This window comes from Pleurodeles waltl, chromosome 4_2, assembly GCF_031143425.1.
Source record: "Pleurodeles waltl isolate 20211129_DDA chromosome 4_2, aPleWal1.hap1.20221129, whole genome shotgun sequence".
In the NCBI taxonomy this organism is placed as follows: Eukaryota; Metazoa; Chordata; class Amphibia; order Caudata; family Salamandridae; genus Pleurodeles; species Pleurodeles waltl.
The window spans coordinates 867878133-867903793 of record NC_090443.1 but is presented as its reverse complement, the minus strand read 5'-3'; the positions used below and the strand labels follow the sequence as shown (position 1 = coordinate 867903793).

Sequence of the window (25661 nt, the reverse complement as noted above, 5' to 3'; positions counted from 1 at the left end):
CATATGCTTTAAAAAAAAACTATTTGGAACATCTGACTTCACAAAGAAAAGCAATTTAAATAAAACATTAAATTCATTCATTTCCTCATGTGTATGTTATTTTTAATACATTGGTGATCAGAAACAATGACAGCATGGTTTGGCTTCTCTAACACCCACCTCTTTCCCTGCCGATTTCTTTACATACCACTGAAATCCTTCCTGAGTAACTCACCACATAGATGGGAATAGCAATCACGTTTTCCTCCTTTAGTGCTAGAAATCTCCTTTTCAAATTTGTATATTTACAAAAATATAGGCTATCATTGCTCAATCTTGAGTAAACCCTGTTCAATCCATTGTTTAGCAAAACGTAGCTGTACCAAAGCTAGAGCAAATGCATATAAACATTTCATGACGATTGGAACTTTATCAACATATCCCTGCATAATTGTTTCAGTAGTAAGTGCTATTTCCTAGTCTGTAATTTATTGTAATTTTAAAGTTACATCATCCCATAATATTTTTACTCATGGTCTATTAGCAAACATGTATATTATTTGCATCCACAATATTGCATCTAGGACATTTAGAATTTTTTTGTTGCTTACATTTATATGATTTCAACAGAGTTTAATATAATATATGGATTAATTTATAATTATTCAACTTTACATTTGCTGCGTGGAATATCTTATGGTTCATCTTAATTGAGTATAGTAACATGCATTATTTTTAAACCTTTACTTCAACTCCAACCAACAGAAAGGTGTTTCAGACCATCTTTAAACATGGCTATAAATATTTCATACATCGATCTAATATAACAAAAGGAGCATTACACCTTTGAAAACAAGCTGTCCTCGACAGATAAATAGAAAGAGCCCCATGTACATCTAAAGAAAGCAGTCTCACCTCCTCAGCTGAGGAAGGAGTAGGATAAAAAATATGACTACATTCTGACATAGATGAAACTCAAAGGGAGTTTTGGAGAGGAATTCTTTACTAGACATCAAGACCACTTTGTCAGGAAAAAAAAGGAATGGAGGATAATACAGTAAAGTCTCTAATTCCTCAAGGAGAAGATCTGAAAACACAGCAACCAGGAATACTACCTTTACTCTAAAGTACTGTAAGGAGGTAAATTCTGGAGGTTAAAAAATCTACCCCAGCAAACACCAAGGAACTCATGGAGATCCCAGGATGGGACAGCAGGTTGAATAACAGAGGAAAAAAGTCTGCAAAATTGAGAGCCAACAGAGCCATAGAGGATACCTGTGCCCCTCCAAAGGCCTGAATCACCACCAAATGGATTTGTAAAAAAAGATAATGGCAAATCTAACAAGAAACCATACGTAAGAAATTATGGATTCTTGGTTGGAACATAAGAGGCCCAAAGACCTTTAGATGAACACCAAACCTCAAAATGTGCACCAGTGGCGAGCGTGGACTTAATGGTTACTTGGTCATCTTGAATCCTAGAAACAGAGGACATTTTTCGTGGAAGAACCTTGGGCTTGGATACTTAGCCTCGCAAGCTCCAAACCCACAAATTGAGCCACTGGAGGGAAGACTGTGAGAGGGCAGGAGATCCCATGCACCACTTTTGTCCATCAAACTGCTCGTATAAACTGCAGCAACTGAGAAGGGACCAGAACAGACTTGTTGCAATTCAGAAGAGGCTATGTGTAGTAACCTGCTTTCCTCCTTTCCAATGACATCATAGACCATTATTTGTTGAAGGTCTGTTTTGACGTTCCTTGGCAGTTAGACCTGGCCTGAGATACCTGTAATGTCATGGTGGGGTCTGCTACACAGGCTTGCTCTTGTTCCTGCTTAGTAAATAAAGTCCCCAGTCAATCTTGAAAGGTGTCAGTGAGTTCCCGTCCCTTTTACTAATGACATCTCTATACCATGTGAACGGAGGACCTCACTTACCAGATAAACACTCTCAACTACTTTGGAAAAAAAAGAACAGATATTAACCATCAATCCAGCTATGGAAACACCCAGAACCCCCTGGAATGCAGCTTGCATACCTGAGGAGCAATAACTTTTCTGAAGACTCTTGGAGCCAATGCCAGTTCAAATGGGAGGAGCCAAAACTGGTAATGGTGTCCAGAACACCGAACCTTAGGTATGTATGAGTGGACTGGAACTTGTAGGTAAGCATCCAAGACATACAGGATGATTAAAACTGCCCTGAAGATACAAAGAGCAGGATTGCTTGCAGAGTTACCATCTTGAATGGTATCTGCAGAAGAAGCTGAATTACTCCTGTTAAGTTCAGGGCAGGATGCAAGATCCCTGAAAGCATTCTGATGACAAAAAGGACTAAATATTAACCCAGCTCCTGCTGCTTCTTGGTCACTGAAAGTATCACTGCCTTATCCAACAATTCCTGCCTGCCCAGATTAAGGGCCTTTTTAATGAAGATGACAACGAGGAGTTAACACAAGAAGAAAGTGAGTGCCTGGGACTTAAAGAAACTGAATGTGATAGCCTGACTCCATGACCTCCAACACACGAGAATCTGTTATAGATTACTTCAGACTCCCAGAAAGGATAGAAGGCAATCCTGAACTGAAAAATAGGCTCCCACCATTCACATCCAAATCTACAGAGATCAACTGCGGCGTCCCCCAAGGCTCCTCCCTGAGCCCCACCCTCTTCAACATCTACATGGCCCTGCTAGGAGACATAGGGGGTCATTACAACCCTGGTGGTCTTTGACCGCCAGGGCTGTTTTGTCGGAAGCACCGCCAACAGGCTGGCGGTGCTTCACTGGGAATTACGACCACGGCGTAAGCGCCGCGGTCGCACCGCCGGTTTCCCGCCACTTTTGTCCCAGCAGTTTAAATCCCCCAGGGCAGCACTGCTTGCAGCGCTGCCCAGGGGATTACGAGTCCCCCTCCCGCCAGCCTTTTCATGGCGGTTTAAACCGCCATGAAAAGGCTGGCGGAAAGGGGAGCCGCGGGGCCCCCTGCCACGGCCCCATAGAGCTTTTCACTGTCTGCTATGCAGACAGTGAAAAGCGCGACGGGTGCAACTGCACCCGTCGCACAGCTGCAACACCGCCGGCTCCATTTGGAGCCAGCTCCCGTGTTGCGGCCGAGATCCCTGCTGGGCCAGGTTTCCGCTCGCCGGCCCAGTGGGGATCTCAAAATAGACCCTGCGGGAGTGCGGCCGCCCGGCGGTTCAACCTTGGCGGGCGGCCTCTGCTGCCCGCCAAAGTTGTAGTGAGGGCCATAGTAACCACGGACTCAACATCATCTCCTATGCCCATGACACTCAGCTGATCCGCTCCCTCACTGACAAACATACAGTCACGAAGACCAACTTCCACAATGGTAGGAAGGTAGTTTCTGCCTCGATGAAAGACAGCTGCCTCAAGCTCAACTCCGACAAGACGGAAGTCCTCATTTTGGGCACCCACCCCTCTTCCTGGGAAAACTCCTGGTGGGCCGCAACACTCAGAGCCCACACAAAACGACCAGGCATTTAAACTCAGCATCATCCTCGACTCCTCGCTCTCTATGAACCACCAAGTCAATGCTGTCTCGTCCTCCTGCTTCCACACACTCCGCCTGCTCCGAAACATTTTCAAGTGGATCCCCATCAAATCCAGAAGAACAGTCACCCAGGTGCTCGTCAACAGCAAGCTCGACTACGGCAACGCACTCTATGCAGGTACCACTCAGATGCTCCAAAAAGAAGATGCAAAAACCCCAGAACGCTACCACTAGACTTATTCCGGACATCCCTCGCCACAGCCACATCTCCAGGCACCCAAGAGACCTTCACTGGCTCCCATTCAACAAAAGAATCACCTTCAAGCTCCTCATGCACGTCTACAAAACCCTCCACAACATTGGCTCTGCAAACCTCAACCACCACTTTGTTTTCCACACGCCCAGCAGACAACTCCATTCTGCTCACCTGGCACCGGCTGCTATCCCATGGATCTGCAAGACCAAAGCCGGAGGAAGAGCCATCTCCTACCTCACCGCGAAGACCTCAAACTATATTTCTCTTCATCTCAGGCAATCTCCCTCTCTGACTCAATTTAGAAAAGACCTCAAGACCTGGCTCTTCAACTGAACTGGCCAACAAGTGCTTCGACTTAGCTGCAGAATCCCTCCCCCCCAGCACCTTGAGACCTGAACGGGTGATTAGCCACGCTTTACAAGAACCTTGATTGATTGATTGATGCTTTGGATGGGCAGTTAAAGGGCAACAGCCGGGAATCATCTAAGTCAGGGCGCACCTGACGCTGACCCTTTCCTAGAAAAGGCTGGTCAGTGTCCTTTGAAGAGGATGCTGGACCAAAATGTCGACATACACCACATTGAAATTAGGGACATTAACACTTGATCTTCATCTGAGCGTTTGATCAAGTCGTCCAATTCTGGCCAAAAAGTATTTCTGGGAATTACTGTTCACCAGGATCTTATCTAGATATGGCATCAAGCACGTTTTGATGAGTCACAGCCTGCTGCACCAGAACAAAGGCAACCAAATTATATACCCAATAGAAAGCAGGCTTGTTGTTCTAGAGTAGAGAAATGAAACATACAAACCGCACTTGTCTGACACTCCTCGAATAAAGCCTCAATGTCTCTTAGCAGTGACTGAACTTTATAAGAAGCATAAGCATTGGCACGTACAGCAAAGTTTGATGTGATACAAGCTGTTCAAATAGCTGATTCTACTTTTTATCCATGTGTCTGTAGAGGAAGCAACTTCTGATATGATAGTTAAGTGGGAACATAGCCCAGCCATCCATTAAGCAATCCTTCTTAACAGTAGAAGGAACCTTTCCCCAAATGTAGGTGATAATATCTGCCCAAAAACCTAGAGAATACAAGACGGTCTACCTCCTTTCATTCCCTGAACAACAGCCCTTTGCCCTATGTAGAGGAACACTATGAGGTTCCATTTCCAAGAAAAATCATCCTCGACTGAGGAAGGGCTTGGCTCAGGGAATGCAAGATTAGTGTATTGCAGGACTTCTGTCAGCTCAGCACCCTGGCACATCTAGTCCTACATTTCTTCAACATCTGGATTCTGATCAGTTTCGTGAAGATCACTTTCTCTAAGCTGTTCGGTGGGAAGAGGTAATGGCCAGACATTCAAAGCAGCAGCAAGTCTGATCAATAAGCTGCTTCAATAGAGCACCGGGTGGAATCTCTACTGGCACAACACCCTGCTACCAAGGAATCTTCATTTATCTGAATATTAACAAAGGCAGAGTGTGTGTATTAGAGTTTCGGGCCAGGATGAGCAAAAATTACATAATACTTCCCTTTTTTAAGTTCTGGTTCGCCCCCCCCCCCTGCATTATTTCCTGTCTCATACGTGCACGAAATTATTTCATCAAGACAGTCTTGTTTCATCCTCGTTTGATATAATATTACGTAGGCCACATTTTTTTAAACTCGTAATAGTGAAGAACCTTTCATAGTATTATTCAGAGACTTGTTACCACAGCTTTTGTTGTGTGTGTGTTTGCTAACCCAGATCTGACATGTTTACAACAAATCCTTTCCTTTGTTTATATATTTAGCCCACGAACATAAAAGGATGCCTTCCCCCTGTTTTATGTTGGCTTGGACCATATATATGATGTTAAGGTACCCTTTTGGGTGCGCGCTTGAATTCTTAATCTACAACAAAGTTCTAAGGAGGAGGCCATTTCTGCCTGCTCTTGCCTCATAAGCCAAGTTCCAGATGAAGCTGAGCTTACTTACTCGGCAACACGTACATCTTGCAGAGCATCTCCAATTGGGCCGTATATCCAGCTTCCCCGAGACGTGCTCAGCCTTAAGCGAATGAAGGCAAATGCTTGTCTTTGGCTGTGCTCATTACGGCCGTGGCTGATGGACTGGGAAGTTTTGCATAGAGTCGGCAGTGCGTAAAAATGAATCGCGCGTGCACTTGGTAGCAGGCAGAGCCCAGGTCGCGTAACCAGACATCTCGATGGTCATAGGTTACACATTTGTCAAGCCGTTCATTGCCAAGTAACTATGTGCTCCAATATTTAGGTTTCTTATTAGACACCATGACCTCTTTACAGTTTCCCATTCATTTGTTACCCTAGTAATAGTCATCCGGGGCCTGCGGTGTTCCTTGGAGTCCTACCCGAGTACAGTCTTATATTCCGACTTGAGTGGGAATGCATTTGCTTTGGCCAGTGTTGAACCGGGGTCGGTAGTGTAAAGACCGAGAATCAGAGGTGCCCAAACGAGCAACCCTGCTTCAGTCTTCTGCGGGAACTGCTGCTACCAGAGATTTTATTCCTCATCCTAGTTTAATCTAGTTCCATATGTTCTCCTCTAAAGTCTGAATTTCCTTCAATAGTATGCTGCCAACACCCATGCCTGTACCTTAGTCTGTAAAATAAATAAAAAGCTTTATTACCACAATGTGGACCTAATGGTAGGACAACGCTGAAATCTCCAAGGTTTTATCGACAGTCCTGCATTTTGGTCTGAAGCCTGTTTGGTAAAATGGTAATAGATTATTTTTACCTGCCCGCGAGTTCTTCCAGGTGGAGCCTTGCGTACATTTTACCATTGATATCCAAAAGGATGATAAGCCTATAGCTCTTGCTTTCTTAATATTACTTTGTAGTGTACCAGATGTAAAACTGAGCTTTTCCAAGAACCTGGTAATATTGCGAATTCAAATGTCACACAGAGCCTAGGAAGTAGTCTCTGTGGCCAATATAAAGGATCATATTTAAAAAAATGCACTTATAAGATCAATAATGATTGGAGCACCATCTGCTTTACACATATTTATTACCCTGCCTGACTGCGGGCATCTCCCCCTGGTAAAGTATAGGGAGGTGCCCCTATGCTTTACCATACACAGATGTCGACCCTGACTGCGCATTCTCTCTATGTTAAGTATAGGGAAAAGTAAAATAAATGTATTAAACTTGAAAAAAAAATGGATACAATATTTTTAGGTTAAGTATTAATGTAAATTAATTACATTTATTTAAAGTACAAAGCATTTTTATTGCATTTTAAAAAGAGCAGTGTACAGTAGATACAACAATTCATATCAGCAGAAAAAAACATACAGTACCAGACTCGTATGTGCAGCTTAAAGTGCATACAGTGTAGATGGCAAAAGAGGTAAAGTGCAAATGTGGCAAAAGAGCTTAAGTGCAAATGAATAACCACTCGTAATAAACCGGGGTAATGGTTAAAAAGACAGCAGGGAGATTATACCATTGTACTTCAAGAGAGCATACAGAATATAATACTTAGAAGCAATAATGAGGAAAAAAGCACAAATGTCAGGCATAAACGAGATTCAGACATACATACTTAGAAGGAGACCAGGAACACCATTACCACTCCACCGAGGGTAGCAGAGCAGTGAAAGTGGCACTGCATATAGAAGCAGCCACTGGATTCAATCCATCATGCCCACCGTCCAACCCACAGACATCCAGTTCCTGGATTAAAACAGAGCCACTAATCTATAAAGCTACACCCATCAGCAGAGAGCTTAATAAACATATAAGCCAGATCAAACTGGGGCTTCCTTGAGCACCTTGAGATCATACCCCTTGAGATCAACTCAAACCACCTAGACCTACTCAGCAGTGGTTCATACTCTTGATCCACTTACAGATGGGGAGCCAGATACTGCAACCCCTTTTCTGTCCTTTGCTACCTTTACACTCAAATTAGTTTCCAGGTTGTATACTGCTAGCAACCTCGATCTCCATTCTCAAAACACTGGGGACTCTGTGCTTAGCCAGCCTGTTGCAATACACATTTGGGCAACTGCCATAGTTTAAAAATATGATTCTTTCTCCAAAGACTCCCCATCAGAAGTATCTTCCACCACCTCTCACAGCATCATCATAGGAGTAATTTGGACCTGTTCCCCAATAACCAATCCAATAAATGTGCCAATATCCCTCAGAAAAGAGGCTGGAGCCGGACATGAAAAAACACATGTGCACCGTTTCTGCCTGGCCTGCCCCGCAGCTATGACAGCTGCTACCGGACCTCCTGCTCCATTTATGCAACTTAACCGGAGTATAATAAAGGTCGAATATGGTCTTAAAATGTTGCCTCATTAACCCCTCAGTCAGTTGTGCTTTCCTGCCAAGACCTAGTGACTCCTGGAGTAGCAGACTTTCTGTCCCAAGTCTGACTTCCCACTTGGAGTTTTGAGACTCCAAGTAATCAGGCAAATCTTGTAATAACAAACCATAAATTGCCCTAATCGTAGGACCCTTGTTAATGGTTTCCACTAGAAGAACCCAGCAAGTCGATAGTTGATTCTTAAGCTGTTTGCCGAGAAAGTCTTGAATCTGAAGATATTTTAAAAAATTAGCCCTGGTCAACCCATACATTTCTTGGATCTCACAAAAAGAGTACATCTGATCTTCATCAAAAAGATCGCCCAGCGCCATGACCATTCCGCGCACAACTCTTACTGATTGAGTCGTGAAAAATAGCAGGTAAAATCGGTGAGCCCCATAAAGGCGCATAGTAATTGAATTCGTGCTCCCGACGACCCCCCTGATTTGTCGCCATAGCCGACATGCCCCTTTAAAATCATATATTTTGGGCCTGATTTAGATATTGGCAAATGAGTTACTCCATCACAGTGGTGAAGGGTATCCGGTCAGCCAATATCTAAATCCCATTATATACTATGGTATTTAGATATTGGTGGATGGGATATCCGTCACCGTTGTGACAAAGTAACTCATCTGCCAATATCTAAATCAGGCCCTTTGTCTTTTAATTGTAGCTGGGCTCGGTATATTTCAGAAGCCATCGCTTAGCATCAGAGCCCAACACTGACTCATCAATGGATGGGGCTTCTGCCGGGTTTAACTCACTCATCCTACCCATAATCAGAATACCCATATTTTGTACCATACAGGACCAGTAATAAAATGTGATTTTATGGACTGCCCATCCCCCGCGGTCTCGAGGATGTACCATCTATTTGAAAGCAAGCCCTCCTTGATTTCTTAAATTCCAAAAGAAAGCTGAAGCACATGTTTTGAAATGTACCCAGCAAGAATTTATTGATTTTCGGGGAATGGTCCTAAACAAATAAAGCAATTTTGGCAGAATTGTCATTTTCAACACATTGCACCTTCTCACCAGTGAGAGGTACAAATGATTAATCCTCCCGAGCACCTGCCCTATGGTGCCCCGCAGCAGCATAAGATTTGGCCTAGATATGCTGACATCTGCACTCCTAAATATGTAGCTTCATCAACCCACTGAGAATACCTGAATCCGATTCACTTGGTACACATTACCTGCGTCTTGCCGAAATTCAGTCTATAACAGGAGAACCTCCTGAATATTTTTGCTTCCTTTTCTGTTTCTATCAGAGCGACTGTGGGGTCTGGGTACCAACCGCTTTGTCATCTGCATAGTCCAGCACCTTGCACTCAGCCTGGCTTACCACTATGGGACAGATCCATGAATTCCTCTCCAAAATTGCGATGAAGGGATAAATATAGAGGTCAAATAGCAGTGGTGAGCAGGGGCACCCTTGCCGCATTCCTGTGGTAATCAAGATTTCTTCTGATTCGATCCCTATAATTCGGAGTGTTGCAGTGGGGACTCAATACAGTGCTTTAACCCCTTAGCTGCTGGGCCTTTCCCCCCCCAGTGCTGAGCCCTTTTTTGGCTATTTGGGGTAGTTCGCGCTTAGGGCTTCATAACTTTTTGTCCACATAAGCTAACCACGCCAAATTTGCGTCCGTTTTTCCCAACATCCTAGGGATTCTAATGGTACCCAGAGTTGGTGGTTTCCCCTGGAGGAGACCAAGAAAATAGCCAAAATACAGTGAAAATGTAGTTTTTTCCCAAAAAATGGGAAAAAAGGGCTGCCGAAGAAGGCTTGTGGTTTTTTCCCTGAAAACGCCATCAACAAAGGGTTTCTGGTGCTGAAATCACTATCTTCCCACCTTTCAGGAACGGGCAGACTTGAATCAGAAAACCAAATTTTTCAACACAAATTTGGCATTTTACTGGGACATCCCCCATTTCTACTATATTTGGTGCTTTCAGCCTCCTTCCAGTTAGTGACAGGAATGGGTGTGAAACCAATGCTGGATCCCGGAATGCTAAACATTTCTGAAAACTAGACAAAATTCTGAATTCAGCAAGGGGTCATTTGTGTAGATCCTACAAGGTTTTCCTACAGAAAATAACAGCTGAAATAAAAAAATATTGAAATTGAGCTGAAAACAACAGCCATTTTTCTTTATGTTTTACTCTGTAACTTTTTCCTGCGATGTCAGATTTCTGAAAGCAATATACCGTTTTGTCTGCTGGACTCTTCTGGTTGCGGGGATATAAAGGGCTTGTAGGTTCATCAAGAACCCTAGGTACCCAGAGCCAATAAATGAGCTGCACCCTGCAGTTGGTTTTCATTCTATACTGGGTATACAGCAATTCATTTGCTGAAATATGAAGAGTGAAAAAGAGGTATCAAGAAAACCTTTGCATTTCCAAAATGGGATCAAGATAAGGTTTTGAGGAGCAGTGGTTATTTGCACATCGCTGAATTCCGAGGTGCCCATACTAGCATGTGAATTGCAGGGCATTTCTCAAATAGACGTCTTTTTTACACACTCTCTTATATTTGGAAGGAAAAAATGTAGAGAAAGATAAGGGGCAATAACACTTGTTTTGCTATTCTGTGTTCCCCCAAGTCTCCCGATAAAAATTATACCTCACTTGTGTGGATAGGCCTAGTGCCCGCGACAGGAAATGCCCCAAAACACAACATGGACACATCCTATTTTTTTTAATAGAAAACACAGCTGTTTTTTCCAAAGTGCCTACCTGTAGATTTTGGCCTCTAGCTCAGCCGGCACATAGGGAAACCTACCAAACCTGTGCATTTCTGAAAACTAGAGACCTAGGGGAATCCAAGGAGGGGTGACTTGCGGGGCTCGGACCAGGTTCTGTTACCCAGAATCCTTTGCAAACCTCAAAAAGTGGCTAAAAAAACAAGTTTTCCTCACATTTCGGTGACAAAGTTCTGGAATCTGAGAGGAGCCACAAATTTCCTTCCACCCGGCGTTCCCCCAAGTCTCCCGATAAAAATGATACCTCACTTGTGTGGGTAGGCCTAGCGCCCGCGACAGGAAACGCCCCAAAGCGCAACGTGGACACATCCAAATTTTTGGAAGAAAACAGAGGTGTTTTTTGAGAAGTGCCTACCTGTAGATTTTGGCCTCTAGCTCAGCCGGCACCTAGGGAAACCTACCAAACCTGTGCATTTCTGAAAACTAGAGACCTAGGGGAATCCAAGGAGGGGTGACTTGCGGGGCTCGGACCAGGTTCTGTTACCCAGAATCCTTTGCAAACCTCAAAAAGTGGCTAAAAAAACAAGTTTTCCTCACATTTCGGTGACAGAAAGTTCTGGAATCTGAGAGTAGCCACAAATTTCCTTCCACCCGGCGTTCCCCTAAGTCTCCCGATAAAAATGATACCTCACTTGTGTGGGTAGGCCTAGCGCCCGCGACAGGAAATGCCCCAAAACAGAACGTGGACACATCACATTTTTTCATAGAAAACAGTGCCTACCTGTGGATTTTGGCCTCTAGCTCAGCCGGCACCTGGGGAAACCTAGCAAACCAGCACATTTTTGAAAACTAGAAACCCAGGGGAATCCAAGATGAGGTGACTTGTGGGGCTCGGACCAGGTTCTGTTACCCAGAATCCTTTGCAAACCTCAAAATGTGGCTAAAATACCACGTTTTCCTCACATTTCGGTGACAGAAAGTTCTGGAATCTGAGAGGAGCCACAAATTTTCTTCCACCCAGCGTTCCCCCAAGTCTCCCGATAAATATGATACCTCACTTGTGTGGTTAGGCCTGGTGCCTGCGACAGGAATAGATCACACAACGGTCAATGTTGGTCCTTACGTGAGGCAGCTGTTGACCCTGGGGTGATCCATTCCTGACACAGGCACTAGGTGTAGGCACTCAAGTGGGGTAGTGTTTTTATCAGGACAGGTGAGGAGTCACTGGGTGGTAGGAATGTTGTGGATCCCAGCATATTCCTGTAGTTTGTGTGACAGAAATGCGAGAAAAATAGAGTTTTTTTTTCAACATTTCAGCTTTGCAGGGTATTCTGGGTAAGAAAACTTTGGGGAATCCACACAAGTCACACCTCTGTGGACTCCCCCGAATGTCTAGTTTCCAGAAATGTTTGGGTTTAGTGTGTTTCTCTATATGGCCGCCGAATCCAGGACCAAAAACACAGGTGCCTGCCTTACAAAACCAGTTTGTTTTGCCATAGACAATTTTGATGTCTCCACAATATGATTTGGGTGGTGGAATTTGGGGCTGAACTAAATTGGTGAGCTCCCAAGAGAGCACTCTCTCTCTGCTTGCCGCCGCATTCACCTGCTCTCTGGGTTGGCCTAACCCACTATTACTCAGTTGCACGAACAGCTTGCGAAGGGACAGCAGGACTGTCCTCATCACCTCCCTCATAATGTACTGGAAGAGGAGTTTTCGAATGGGACTCCTCTGACTGAAAAATCACTCCCAGAGTCTGCGCCATTGTCCTATCCCTCAGATGCTGTCTCAGTATCTGATGTCTCAGTCTCTGATCCTATGTCAGAGCGGTCCTCTATAACCCGAGTGCAGGCAGCAGTCATCCATCAAGATGCCATCTCTGCTATTGGCTAAACTGTTGCTCTAAAACACTAGCCTACGTAGACGGTCACAAAATCGATGGTGTGTGTGAGATACGTGCAACAGTAGAGGCCACCTTACCTGCGCTTCTTCCCTCAATCAGCACATACTTTCAAGACACTCAAAAAACACCTTGTCACATACCATTCGTCACAGTCTTTAGCACCTCCTGCGCCCAGTCCAACAAACATTATTGGTGCTCCCACTCCCTCCTCCTCGGATTCCCTCATTACCACCCAGCAAAAGTGCCCTTCATCTCTCCATAGACTTTACTAATGTACTCAGCTATTTACATAAAATACAGATGTGCTCTTTGCAGTAGGCATATAAACCTTCTGCGCTTCTTTATGGCACTAAAACTGCCACTAGACAAGTTGGACCCTTTTCCCCCCAGGGAAACCACACACATATTGACAAAAGTGATGTATATATGACAGCCAACCACCTGAAACTCAACTCAAGCAAAACCGAAATAATCCTCTTTGGCCCTCACCAAAAAAACCTGGGACCCCCCATGGTGGCCCACCACGCTAGGCCCTGCACCCACCCCCGCCAACTACGCACGCAACCTCAGCATCATCCTAGACTCCTCCCTCTCTATGACCCAACAAATCAACGCTCTTACCTCCTCATGCTTCAACAAACTCCGTATACTGAAAAACATTCAAATGGATCCCCACAGAGACCAGAAAAACTGTCACTCATGCACTCATCAGCAGCAGGCTTGATTACAGAAACGCCCTCTACGCCGGCACCACTCTAAAACTCAAGTGCAAACTACACGCATCCAGAACTCAGCAGCACGACTCATCCTCGACCTCCGCCGACACAAACACATCTCTCCACACCTCAAATCCCTCCACTGGCTCCCCATTGACAAAAGGATCACCTTCAAGATCCTCATCCTCGCACACAAATCACTCCACAACACAGGCCCTGCCTACCTCAACGAGAGTCACCTTCCACACCCCCATACGAAACGTCCGCTCAGCTGACCTCTCTCTCGCCTCTGTCCCCCGCATCAAACACACCACCACCGGGGGCAGATCCTTCTCCTACATTGCACCCAAAACATGGAACGCACTCACAACCCACATTCGCAAGACCCAAAACCTACTTCTTTTCAGGAAGGGCCTCAAAACCTGGCTTTTTGAACAGTGAACCTCCTAGCCCCTTTCCCTCCCCCGTCCCCCCCCCAGCGCCTTGAGACCCTCACAGGTGAGTAGCGCGCTTTATAAATCTCTTTGATACAGATCTACCTATATATATATATATATATATATATATATAAATATATATATATATATATATATATATATATATATATCTACATAGATATATCTATAGATATATCCATGTACCTAGATATATCTATCTACATAGATATATATATATATACATATATATTTTTTTAGTTGTTGTATGGTTTCCTTGGGGGCCAAAATGCCCCCCAGGGAAACCCTACAACATCTAAAAAAAAAATTGCCCCCACAGGGGGTCACCCTGCCCACGGGCGACCCCCTGTCATTTCATTTTTTTTTATTTATTTTTTTTTTAAAATCCCCTGGGGGGGGGGGGGGCGCGATCGCGCCCCCCCCCCCCCCCCCCCCCCCCCCCCCAGCGGGCACCTACCTTTTTTTTATAAAAAAAAATTATGCCGGGGGGGGCGGCCCGTTTTCCGGGGGGGGGCCGCCCCCCAAAAGTGAAATCCCTGGTGTCTAGTGGGGTTTCCTGGCCCCCGATCGCAGCTGTGCTGCGATCGGGTGCCAGGAAACCGTTTCAGAAGGCCTCGTAAGAAAGGGGAGAGTCTCCCCTTTCTTACGAGGCCTTTTCAAAATGTTTCCTGACCCCCCCGATCGCAGCTGTGCTGCGATCGGGGGAGCCAGGAAACCTGAAAGTGTTTCCTGGCCCCCCATCGCAGCACAGCTGCGACCGGGGGCCAGGAAACACTTTCAGGAAGGCCTCGTAAGAAAGGGGAGACTCTCCCCTTTCTTACGAGGCCTTCCCGAACGTGTAAAAGGCCGTTTTCCCCATTAAAGCAGGAAGCGGCCGCAAGGCTGCTTCCTGCTTTCATGGGGAAAACACCTTTGCAACGTCAGCGCGCCTCGCGGCGCGCTGACATCACAAAGGGGTGGGTGGGGGGCGGGGGGAGACACAGTAGCTTCCGTGTCTCCCGGGGGGAGTAAAAAAATAAATAAATAAATCCTCGGGTGCGACGCACCCGAGGATTTATTAATGCCCTTCCTGGTGTCGGCCACTGGTCGTGACCCGCACCAGGGAGGGTGTGTGGGCGTCGGCCAGTGGCCGACGCCCGCACTTAAGAGGTTAACGGCCTTAATAAACCCGGAGCCAAATACCTGCCACTCAAGGACTGCCCACAGATAACCCCACGTGACCCTATGAAACGCCTTCTCAGCGTCTACTAGCACCTGCCTCATTTCTGTTGCAGTTGCTTCAGCAATGTCATATAAAGTAATTACCCTTGTAATGTGATCCATCGTTCCCGCCCTGGTATAAAATCATGTTGATGGAAAGATACCAACGTGGAAATAACTCTGCTCCGCTGGTTTTGCCAATACCTTAGCATAAATCATGGCATCACAATTTATTAGGGAAACTGGTCTATATGACCCTGGGTCTAGAGGAGATTTGCCTTTTTTCCTAAATTTATAGACATTAGTTTCCTCCCATTAAGAAGGAATCTCTCCAGCCTGAGCTTTAAAAAACACTGAGCGCAGGTCTAGACAGATTTCATTATAAAATGCTTTATAGAGTTCCACGGGTATGGTATGTGACTCTAGAATTTGGCAGCAATCTTTTTGCTAAAATACTGCAAAATTCCACCCTTTAATATTGCAGTCTTTTGTTGGACATCAAGATTTTCACGCCTCTGACCTACTGCTTTAGTCTGGCACTCCTTGAGTACAGAGAGTTCTTTATACAGCCGCTGAATCTTGTTACGTCTTAATTTCTGCTGATATAAGGTACAGCTTGATGTCTTACCCCTAATTCCAGCCTTTAAAGTATCCCATAGCACAGTTTCCGTGGCAGTGCCCCTATCATTCTCCAAAAACCCAGTTATCCATTGACGCACATTCAAGCAATCAATCAATCATTATTGGTAAAGCGCGGCTACTCACTAGTGAAGGTCTCAGGGCACTGGGGGGAGGGAAGGGGCCTCATTCGAAGAGCCACGTCTTAAGGTTCTTCCTGAAGATGGTGAGCGACGGGCTTTGTCTGAGGTGCAGGGAGAGGTTGTTGCAGCTCTTCGCTGCAGCGTAGGTGAAAGATTGTCCTCCGGAGGTGGTTTTGCGGATGCGATGGACGGTGGCCAAGGCCATCTGGGCGGAGCAGAGGAATCTGGCAAGGGTGTGGAAGGAGACACAGTGGTTCAGGTAGGCTTGTCATGCGTTGTGTATGCCTTTGTACGTGTGGGTGAGAAGCTTAAAAGTAATTAGCTTCTTCACCGGTAGCCAGTGGAGGGTGCTCAGGTGTTGGGAGATGTGTTCTCGGCGAGGGAGGTCCATAATGGGTCTGGCGGCGGCGTTCTGGATGAGTTGACGTTTTTTGATGTTGCTAGCTGAGGTGCTGGTGTAGAGGGCGTTGCCCTAGTTGAGCTTGCTCATGACTAAGTCGTGGGTGACTGTCCTGCAACAGTCTGTTGGGATCCATCTGAAGATCTTCCGGAGTTTGCAAAGTGTGTGCCAGCAGGAGGAGGTGACAGTGTTTACCTGGCGGGTCATGGATAGGGAGGAGTCGAGGATGATTCCTAAGTTTCGGGTGTGCTTGGTCGGCGCAGGGGGGGCGCTGAGGGATGTGGGCCACCATGAGTCGTTCCAAGCTGAGGTGGCGTTTCCAAAGATGATGAGCTCCGCCTTATCGGAGTTGAGCTTGAGGCAGCTTTCTCTCATCCAGGTGGTTACGGCTTCCATTCCTGTGGGAAAGTTCCTTTTGGCCCTGTCTGGGTCTTTGGTGAGGGAAATGATGAGTTGTGGTCATCGGCATATGACACGATGTTCATACCATGGCTTCTGACGATGGCAGCAAGAGGGGCCATGTATACGTTGAACAGCGTGCGACTCAGTGAGGATCCTTGGGGGACTCCGCAGTTGACTCCTGTGGGTCTGGAGGTGTAGGGCGAGAGTCTGACCCTCTGCGTCCTCCCAGAGAGGAAGGAGTGGATCCATTCCAGGGCGCTTCCGTGGATTCCTATGTGGTGTAGTCTGGTGTGCAGAGTGCTGTGGGAGACCGCGTCGAAAGCTGCTGAGAGGTCGAGGAATATGAGTGCTGCGGTGTGGCTGGGGTCTAGATACTTTGTTTCAAGCAAAAGTTTCTTATTAAACGTCCAGTTGGGTCCTGGCCTAACAAACCCTACAGTCAGGACCTCCAAAACCAGTGAATTGTGGTCCGAAAGATCCCTTGGGTATCTGTTGACTATAGCCTGACCGCTGAGCACAGTAAAAAACAAATAAATAGTCCAGACGCACCAGCTTATTATGTGGAAAGGAAAAGAAGGTGTACATCGGACCCGGAGCTTTACATTTTCTCCATAAAGCTATAAAATAGTGATCTTTAACCATTCGCTGAAGTGCCCTACATACCATTGGTTTCCTGTCCATATATACCTGCCATCCCTGCAGGCTCTTTTCAACTTCCAAATGTATATTGAGATCGCCACACAGAATCAGAGAAGTAGCCAAGTTGACAATTTAGTGTTCAAGGAATCAAAAACGCCACGTAGATTAGGACCATAAACTGAACATAGAGTAAACCTCCCTCCTCCCATACAACATCTCAAAATGAATCACCTACCCAGCTTGTCAGAAGAACTCCAAGTTACTGTGCAGTTAGAGAATAGCCACCCCCCTCGACATTGACCCCTGTCGCGTACAACCCAGGAGTGAGTATTGACCCCTGTTGTGTACAACTCAGGAGTGAGTATCCAAGGTCAGCCAAGAGTCCCTTCTTACCCCAGGAAATGCGCTTTTCTTGGATACAGACTATGGGGGTTATTCTAACTTTGGAGGAGGTGTTAATCCGTCCCAAAAGTGACGGAAAAGTGACGGATTTACCACCAGCCGTATTACGAGTCCATTATATCCTATGGAACTCGTAATACGGCTGGTGGTATATCCGTCACTTTACCGTCACTTTTGGGACGGATTAACACTCCTCCAAAGTTAGAATAACCCCCTATGTGTGGCTTCATCAACCTCAGGCCAAGCGCCAATCAACTCCTCTTGGCCCTATCATCCAAGCCACAAACATTGATTGTACAGATACATAATTTACTATGTGCCATTCCGAACGTCTTTAAAAAAGGAAATTTTAAAATATGCCAAATATAGCTTCCAGCTGCTACTGCGGTAACCAAACACTCAATTTGCCTTGCCCTTGTACCACAACACACAAAAAGTTCAGCCACAACCCTGCTGCTGCACACCTAAAGAACTATCCTTGTCTGCTGTGCTGAAATCCAGTGGCCTGCCCCTCCCCCAGACCCTACCACCACCACCCCTTCCCCACCCACCTCCCACTCCACTACCCCCCCAACCCCTACCTCCTGCCCTAGCCCCCCACCCAACCATTAAAAGCAATTGGACGAATTAGGCCTGTGGATGGTAGATCGGCCTCCTCCCTGCCTCTGACTCATTAGTTACTTCCCAAAACAAAGATCACCAACATTCAGCCTGTTCCGCCCCATCCCCACACCAAAATTAAATCAGCATTCAACAATCAAACAGATTATCCAGAGTTCAAAAAGTTTGTTAGCTTTAATTTCTGGAGTAAAAAAAAGCTTCTTATTATGAATAATAACTTTCAGCTTTGCCGGACTAAAACAAAACACTTCGGCCCCTTTATGCTGGAAAGGATGAATCGGCTGTCTTAAGCACCACCGCCTCTCCACAGCGGCATGACAAAAATCGAGTCTTACTAAAAAATGAGCACCCATCGCGAGTGAGCTTCTGGTTTGAATGAGCAAGTTCTAAAATCGCCTGTCTAAGTAGAAAATTCCCAAAAGTACACCAGAATTGCCCTTGGCTTAGCTTGCCATCATTCTGCGAATGCCGAGCCTGTTGCTTAAACGGAAATCTGTGGGCTCTTTGAACCTCAAAATTCCTATTCCAGTCGGCCAGTTCAGGGAAAGCGCCTTTAAACAGCCCCACTACACATTTGCAGGTGTCAGCTCCCTTAGCTCCTTCAGCTACCCCCAACACTCAGAGGTTATTATGCCTGTGACTATTCTCCAACTCTTCAAGCTTCCAGTGGGTGTCAGTCATTTGAGATTCAAATTCCTCTGCCTTCTGCCTATGGGCTTCTACCTCACTCTCCAGGGCAACCACCCTGCTTTCCACCTCCGTCTTTCTATGGGAAAATTCTGTCCACATCATAGCAACCATGTGAATAGCCCCCAGTAGCTTCCTATTGGCGGTTTGAGCCCTTCGGCTATCTGTGCGAGTTTCCTCCCGGTGGACCATGATGCCTTGATATATTGCCTCCAATGTGGCCCAATCAGTGTGAGTAGACACCCCAGATTCCTTCTTGCACAATGGATGTCCTTCGAGGCTGGGAAGAGCAGTATAGTCCCATTTTAGGCCAGCATCTGCACAAGCTTTAGTACCAACCTGGGGCTTCTTCTTTTTGATCATCAGGCAGACCTCTTTCCCAGGGGTTTCAGAAATTAGTTTCACCCCCCTCCATCTAGGCTGCTTACATCGCCTGTGATCCTCTTCTGTGACACTCCCCCATGGATTCTAAGTTCTCATCTGTTCAGTCTGATTGGTATGAAAGGGAGAAAAAATGGTCTCCTACTTCAGAGTCTGCCCGTGAGGGGGCCTGAAAGTATCCCGCCTTTTCCAATACTTGTGTCTTACCTTTCCCCCGTTTATCAGATAGGCTTGGGGAGGGATTGCAGAGACCTTCCACCAAAGGTGCTCTATTGACCTTGTTACCTTCACCTCGCTTTTCCACCTCACTTGTAGGTTTGGGCGTGCCCCCAGACCTGTGTGCACTGCCACCATAATGTCTTGAGAGAGCTCTGGTGCAGCTCACTTCCTGCATTCCTACTTGGCTACTGATAACAGTTACTGCTGATTCTGCCAACTGTGTTTCACTCTCTCCTACATATGCCAGATTAGCACCATTACCCACAGTACTCACGGGCTGCAGCGACCTCTGTATTGAGCGGAGCAGGAACATCACCCGGTCCCTTGGTCGCCGTTATACCTACAGGAGGGGGGTCAGATTGATCTCTTAAAAGTGAAGCTCCCCCTTCCTTAGCTGCTTCGGAATCAATTTCCAGAGCCTGGGCCTTAGCCCGAGCCTATTTGCTGAAGAGATCTGCCACCACTGCTACCTTAGCTGTAGATCCTGTAGTTCCACAGGACCTCAAGTCTGCAGTGTGGGCGAGCCCGCGGCTCTACTGATTGATGCTGCCAGACAGAATACTCAGGGATAGCATCAGAAGGATGCAGCTTAACCTAGCTGTAATCCAGAAAATAGGAGCCAATAGGAGAGCAGGAGCTGAGAAGCGCCGGCAGACCAGCGCTGTGAGCCCTGCATCCATCCTCTGCCGGGGAAGGGACAGAAATGAGCTAGAGTCCACACCGAGTCAGAAAGAAAGAAGGGCAGATCAACAGTCTCACACGGCTGCCATCTTGCCCAGAAACTAGTCTCTGTCTCAGTATCTAGAAAACAATGCTTTAGCTTAATTTTGAATTACAAATTATATTAATGTAAAAATATTAGATTAAAATAAAATTATTTTTTATTTTAGTTTAATTTAAAATATATTCCCACCTAAAGTAAAAACAATTTTGTATTAATAATTATTGAAAGCAATGTATACATTAATTAGATGTAATTTAATTACATTTAATTAAAATGTAATCTTACATTATTTTTGTTGTGAATTTTTTTTATTTATGAAGATACTTTAAAAAGAGATAATGAATACGTATTATATATATATATATATGTATATATATATATATATATGCATATATATATAGATTTATATATTTAATTATATTATATTTATATTTTTTATATTTTTAACTATCTTAAATAATTTACATGAATATAATATAATTTGTTATATGGTTTTATTTAAAGATGCCATCTCCATTAATGTCTATGGGAGTGTGTTACAGTATCATAGATTGGCCATATGTGGTGCAGAACTTACTTCAGCCCTGAGCTGGAGGAGTACATTTCTATAGTTATGGGTCTCTTTCTGGCTGTAGTAAGTTAAGAAGGGCAGTTTGTGAATAGCAATGAACTTACTCTTTGGTGAGTAGGTACATGGCCGTCCCAAACTCTTGCCTAACTGTAGTAATATTGTTAAGTTAATTTACAAGTACAGTTTAACTGTAAGTTGCTGTGGCTGTATATCTTCAAGGTCATCGGTTCATATTGTTATGATTCTGAAGTGTTCTAGATTGTTGGGGTGGCTGAGAGTCAGTTGCTTGGGCATGCTTTTGAGTCGTGGATGCTCCAATAAAGCTCTTACGAAGTTCATTATTTGGAGTCAACAATTATTTCACTAACCCTCCATTAACCCCTCCTAACTGCTCCCTAAACCCCTCCCCTTTAATAGTATGCATTCTCTATTTTCCAACAACACTCTTATCCCTCCCACATTTACCACTAAAACATATACTTACATGCAGAGAGACCCCGCCGTCGGACTGACGATCTCCACACAGAAAAACACAGGAACCCGTAGATTTCAGAATAGCATTTTATAGAACGTTTGAAGTACTACTGCAGTACTACAAAATGTACTACAAAATGCAGTTTGTGTATAGGCCACATTGCGGGTTATTACAACTTTGGAGGAGGTGTTAATCTGTCCCAAATGTGACGGATATACCACCAGCCGTATTACGAGTTCCATAGGATATAATGGACTCGTAATACGGCTGGTGGTATATCCGTCACTTTACCGTCACTTTTGGGACAGATTAACACCTCCTCCAAAGTTGTAATAACCCCTAATGTGTTTATCTTTTGTTAGCCAATTGTGTTTCAGAAAAAAGGTTTTAAAGTTTATATTTGTCAACTGGTAGTGGGGGCACAGGGTTAACATTTTCTATTCTCTCTAACGTGTGCACAAATTTATGAAATAACTGCCTTGCATTTTCGCATCTCCTAAAGTGTTCTTTATTACTGTTGTTAAATGTAAATTTCCTTACTTCTTAAATTTGGGTTTATACTGTTTTTTTTAAATAAATTGAAATATTGTCTCTTGGTAACAGGTTCCTGTTGGCTCTGCTATTCCAAAAGAAAAATTCCCTTCTTCTGAAGCGGAGCGGCTGATTGGAGAATATTTACCATCCAGGCTTTCTGCTGTTTCCTATGACCCCGAGACATGTGCCACCCTCACCACAAAGTTGTGTGATGAGATCAAAAACATGGTGAAGCGAGCCACCCCACCCCGTTACAAGCTCATCTGTAGCGTCACCATCGGAAGCAATGATTCAGAAGATATCATGGTCACCAGCCAGTGTCTCTGGGATCCGCACTCAGATAATTTCACATCCTGTAGCTATGTTAACAAAACAATGTTCTGCGTTGTTTCAGTGTATGCTGTGTATGTGGAGTAATTTCCTTGCCCAATCTTGTCAATTGATCTCACTTCAAGCTGATGCTGTTGGCATCCTAAATAACAAATTGCAGTACTTCATACTATGTTAAGTTATTAAGGAAGTCTAAGTAGCCACCCTGGCACCTGCTGAAATCATCAGACTCTGTTCACAAGGGCCAGTGAATGACGTCCCAATGAGTTGCAAAACACAACTAGACACCATCAGACAAAGAGACACTAGGAATCCTTGTAGTGGTGATTGTTGATGAGACATCATTAAGTGAGAAAAGTGGCATTTTTTTCTTTTCACTAACAGCTTTACAACCTGTCTCTAACAGTCCGCTAGACTCTCACTGAGAAATGTGTCCTACCACCCAAAGAACACTTCTTCATCAGTGTCATTAGACCATTATTCTTAGTGGAAACGGTGAAACGGTACATGAAATCACGATTGACATATCACATGAGCAGGATGAAAGGGGGCCATGTAGGATGCTAAAAGGGAGCTTGCATTAAAAAACTACTTCTCAAATCTACCTCTTTTGCTCGAACTTCGAATTTTAGAGAAATTTAAAATTTAAAGTGGCTACCAGCAACAATAAAGCATCCTCGCTGTTAGACATTGAGCTGCCGAGAAGATGTCTACCCCTCCCGCTCTCATTCCCTCCTGTATCTCTCAATTTTGTCTCTAAGAGGCTCATTGTGAGCCCCGACACTAACTCTGGTGCAGAATTATTAATATGGCAGGATATGATAATTACTGTGAGCAATACTCCAGCACTATTATGAGTTTTTTATACATGGAGTAGGCAAAACTAGTTAATCAGTGTTTTGCACAATTTCTGGTGTTCTCCTATTACAGCCACTTTCTCCTGCCCACATTTTACACGGTTTTCCTAGTGGAATCTGTGTTTGGAAAACAACCCAGGCGTGTGACTTTCCGCCCAATTCGAATGTTAATTCCTATTTCTGAAAGAATCGGGATTTACAAGTTTCTAATATAGAGGGTTTAGGTAGTCTGTTTGTACCCTGCAGTCATCAGGAAGACTGCCTCATTAAGATGAACATGTGATGCACTTTTAGCTATTTGCATTTTGAATGGTATTGCCATTGCTCTGAATACTGGCACTTCTGAATAATAAGAGTAAACTGCAACAATAAACTCTGCGAAGATCAGGCTCTTTCTGAAGAGCATGTGGAGGAGAACTGTAGTGATCCATGATGAGAGTGAAAAAACGACTTCTTGCAGATGAAAGGAGATGCGTACATCTTGACAATATCAATGCTAGCAGCTCACAATTGAACCAGAAAATCAAAGCGTCCAGCAGTCCAACCATACATATTGCTTTCTATTTCTGGGCCCCGTACCTATAAAATTCCCCATCCAATATCCCAATCACAAGCCCAACCGGGTCCAGAACAGTCCCAAGATACTGGCACCAAGTATTCCAAATGTGATAATATTTAGGAGCGCACCCTGTAGCGATATAAATCGTTTACATTGGTCAATGCCCCTCCTCCATTCCTCTGCCGAAAGGGAGTCCTTCTCCTTCAATCAATGAGAAATATCCCTTTTTGCCACCAGTAGTATTTTAAGGTTAACTGACAATTTCTAGCCTAACGCTAAGCCCAAATAAAAAAGGACTCCCTCGCAAAAGGGGCTGATCATACTGCATCCCCATATTGTGTGGAATAGGTCCCTAAGATATGTCAAAGACTCCACCGCACCACTTCTCCATAATTGGTATTGTGTAATATATACTTTAAGGGCCTGATTTAAAGAAAATGGCACTGCACCTAGAGCAGCGCCATTTTCCTTACGCCCCTTAGCGCCCCCCAACGCCACCATGTGTGCACCATATCTAGGATACGGCGCAACATGGCAGTAGTTAGGGAAACTAGTGTCAACGTTTTTGACTCTAGTTCGGAGCTTTGCAAGACTAGCTTCAAAAATGTTGACGCTAATCCTGCAAAGCTCATTGAGGCCCATTGAAAACAATGGTGTGCCTCTTTGTAACACCTGCTCTGAGCAGGTGTTAAAAGTGCCAAAAAAAATGACGTAAATAAATCTCTTGGATTTCTTTGCACCATGTTTTTGGCCTGCCTAACAGGGGAACGCCCCCTTTGCATACATTATGCAGTGTGCATCTTTGTAAATCTGGTGGTGATTTTGGCCTCGTTGGGGCACATTAGCGTTAAAAAAAAAATCCTAATGTGGCGCAAGGAGGCACTGGGGCCTCTTAAATCAGCCCCTAAGTACTTTAGTCGAATCAGGTGGTACCTTGACGTGATAGCAGATTCCTGTTGGGATGTCCTGGCCTCCGACAGTCCTCATCTGAATGTGGATCTAAATGATTCTCCCATTCCTGATGCAATGTGTCAAATGAGTCAGCAGTGTTAATAACTAGAGTTTGATAAATGTGTGTGAAAATATGGTCTCCTAACTCAACTGACAATAAGTTTGCTTCTAAGGGGTTAATGTCAGAGAGATCTTTAAATCCCAAGACATATGGGGGTGTCTCAACTGTAGGTAACAAAAAAATTGATTACGACTTAAATTAAATTTGTCTGGGAGGTCTTGAAAGATTTTTATCACAGTTCCCAACATCACATCACCCAGATAGAATATTCTAATAATGCCCTATTGTTTTGAATCCTTTTGGTGTCAATACCTGCTCTAACCTTGCCCCAGCCCCTAATGGGGCTTCTTTATTGAGTGTTGGCCCTCATCCCTAGTCTTTAGGTGTATCTTTCAAAATCTTTAACACCAGTTTGGTGCCAAGGGAAGTGTGGAGTCAACTGCTCCCCCCACAGAGCAGATGTAATATTGCCACCCCTTACGTTGCCCACTTTCAGATGCACACCAAATCCGAAAATTATAAAAAACAACTCAACATCAGAGATGGAAGTGAGAACCTGCATTTCACTCACATTCCACCAGCACCCCATCTGACAGTTCATAAGGCCCTATGTAGCATTCCCCTTTGAAGAAAATCAAACTAAGCAAAGACAGAAAGGTGTATAGTGTATACAACTAAAGTATATAGAAATAAAACATAAGAATCCTGTCAACATCAGGAAGTGACATAGTAAATAAAGCATATGAAAAATAAATTCAACGCATGAATCAGAGTGGAGGTCTACACAAATGTGTATTCCCGCTGCTTGGAATGACATCAGCTGTGGATGCCAGATGCATGCTCTCATCCTCACACACCCACTTGCCATGACATTGTTCCACCTTAACCAACTTCTCCAGGCTCCACCAATGTTAACCATTGACTCCAACAGAATTACCACAGGCTTTGTCAACCACAAACAGATTGCCAAATTTGGGATATCCCTTAGCAATGTGATCAGTTTTTCTGACACACACA

At 44.7% G+C, this 25661-nt stretch overlaps 1 protein-coding gene across 2 annotated transcripts in view; it reads left to right on the top strand.

Annotated features, from left to right (window-relative positions):
• The window catches only part of LOC138293413 (dynein light chain Tctex-type protein 2B-like), a 190650-nt gene extending 165252 nt beyond the window's left edge, over positions 1 to 25398 (top strand). For both annotated transcript variants that reach the window (XM_069232635.1, XM_069232636.1), the window contains exon 5: positions 21956 to 25398. In XM_069232635.1, the coding sequence (XP_069088736.1) occupies positions 21956 to 22303 (348 nt within the window). In that variant the 3' untranslated portion in view covers positions 22304 to 25398. The remainder of the gene's footprint in view (positions 1 to 21955) is intronic.
• Positions 25399 to 25661: the final 263 nt, after the last annotated feature.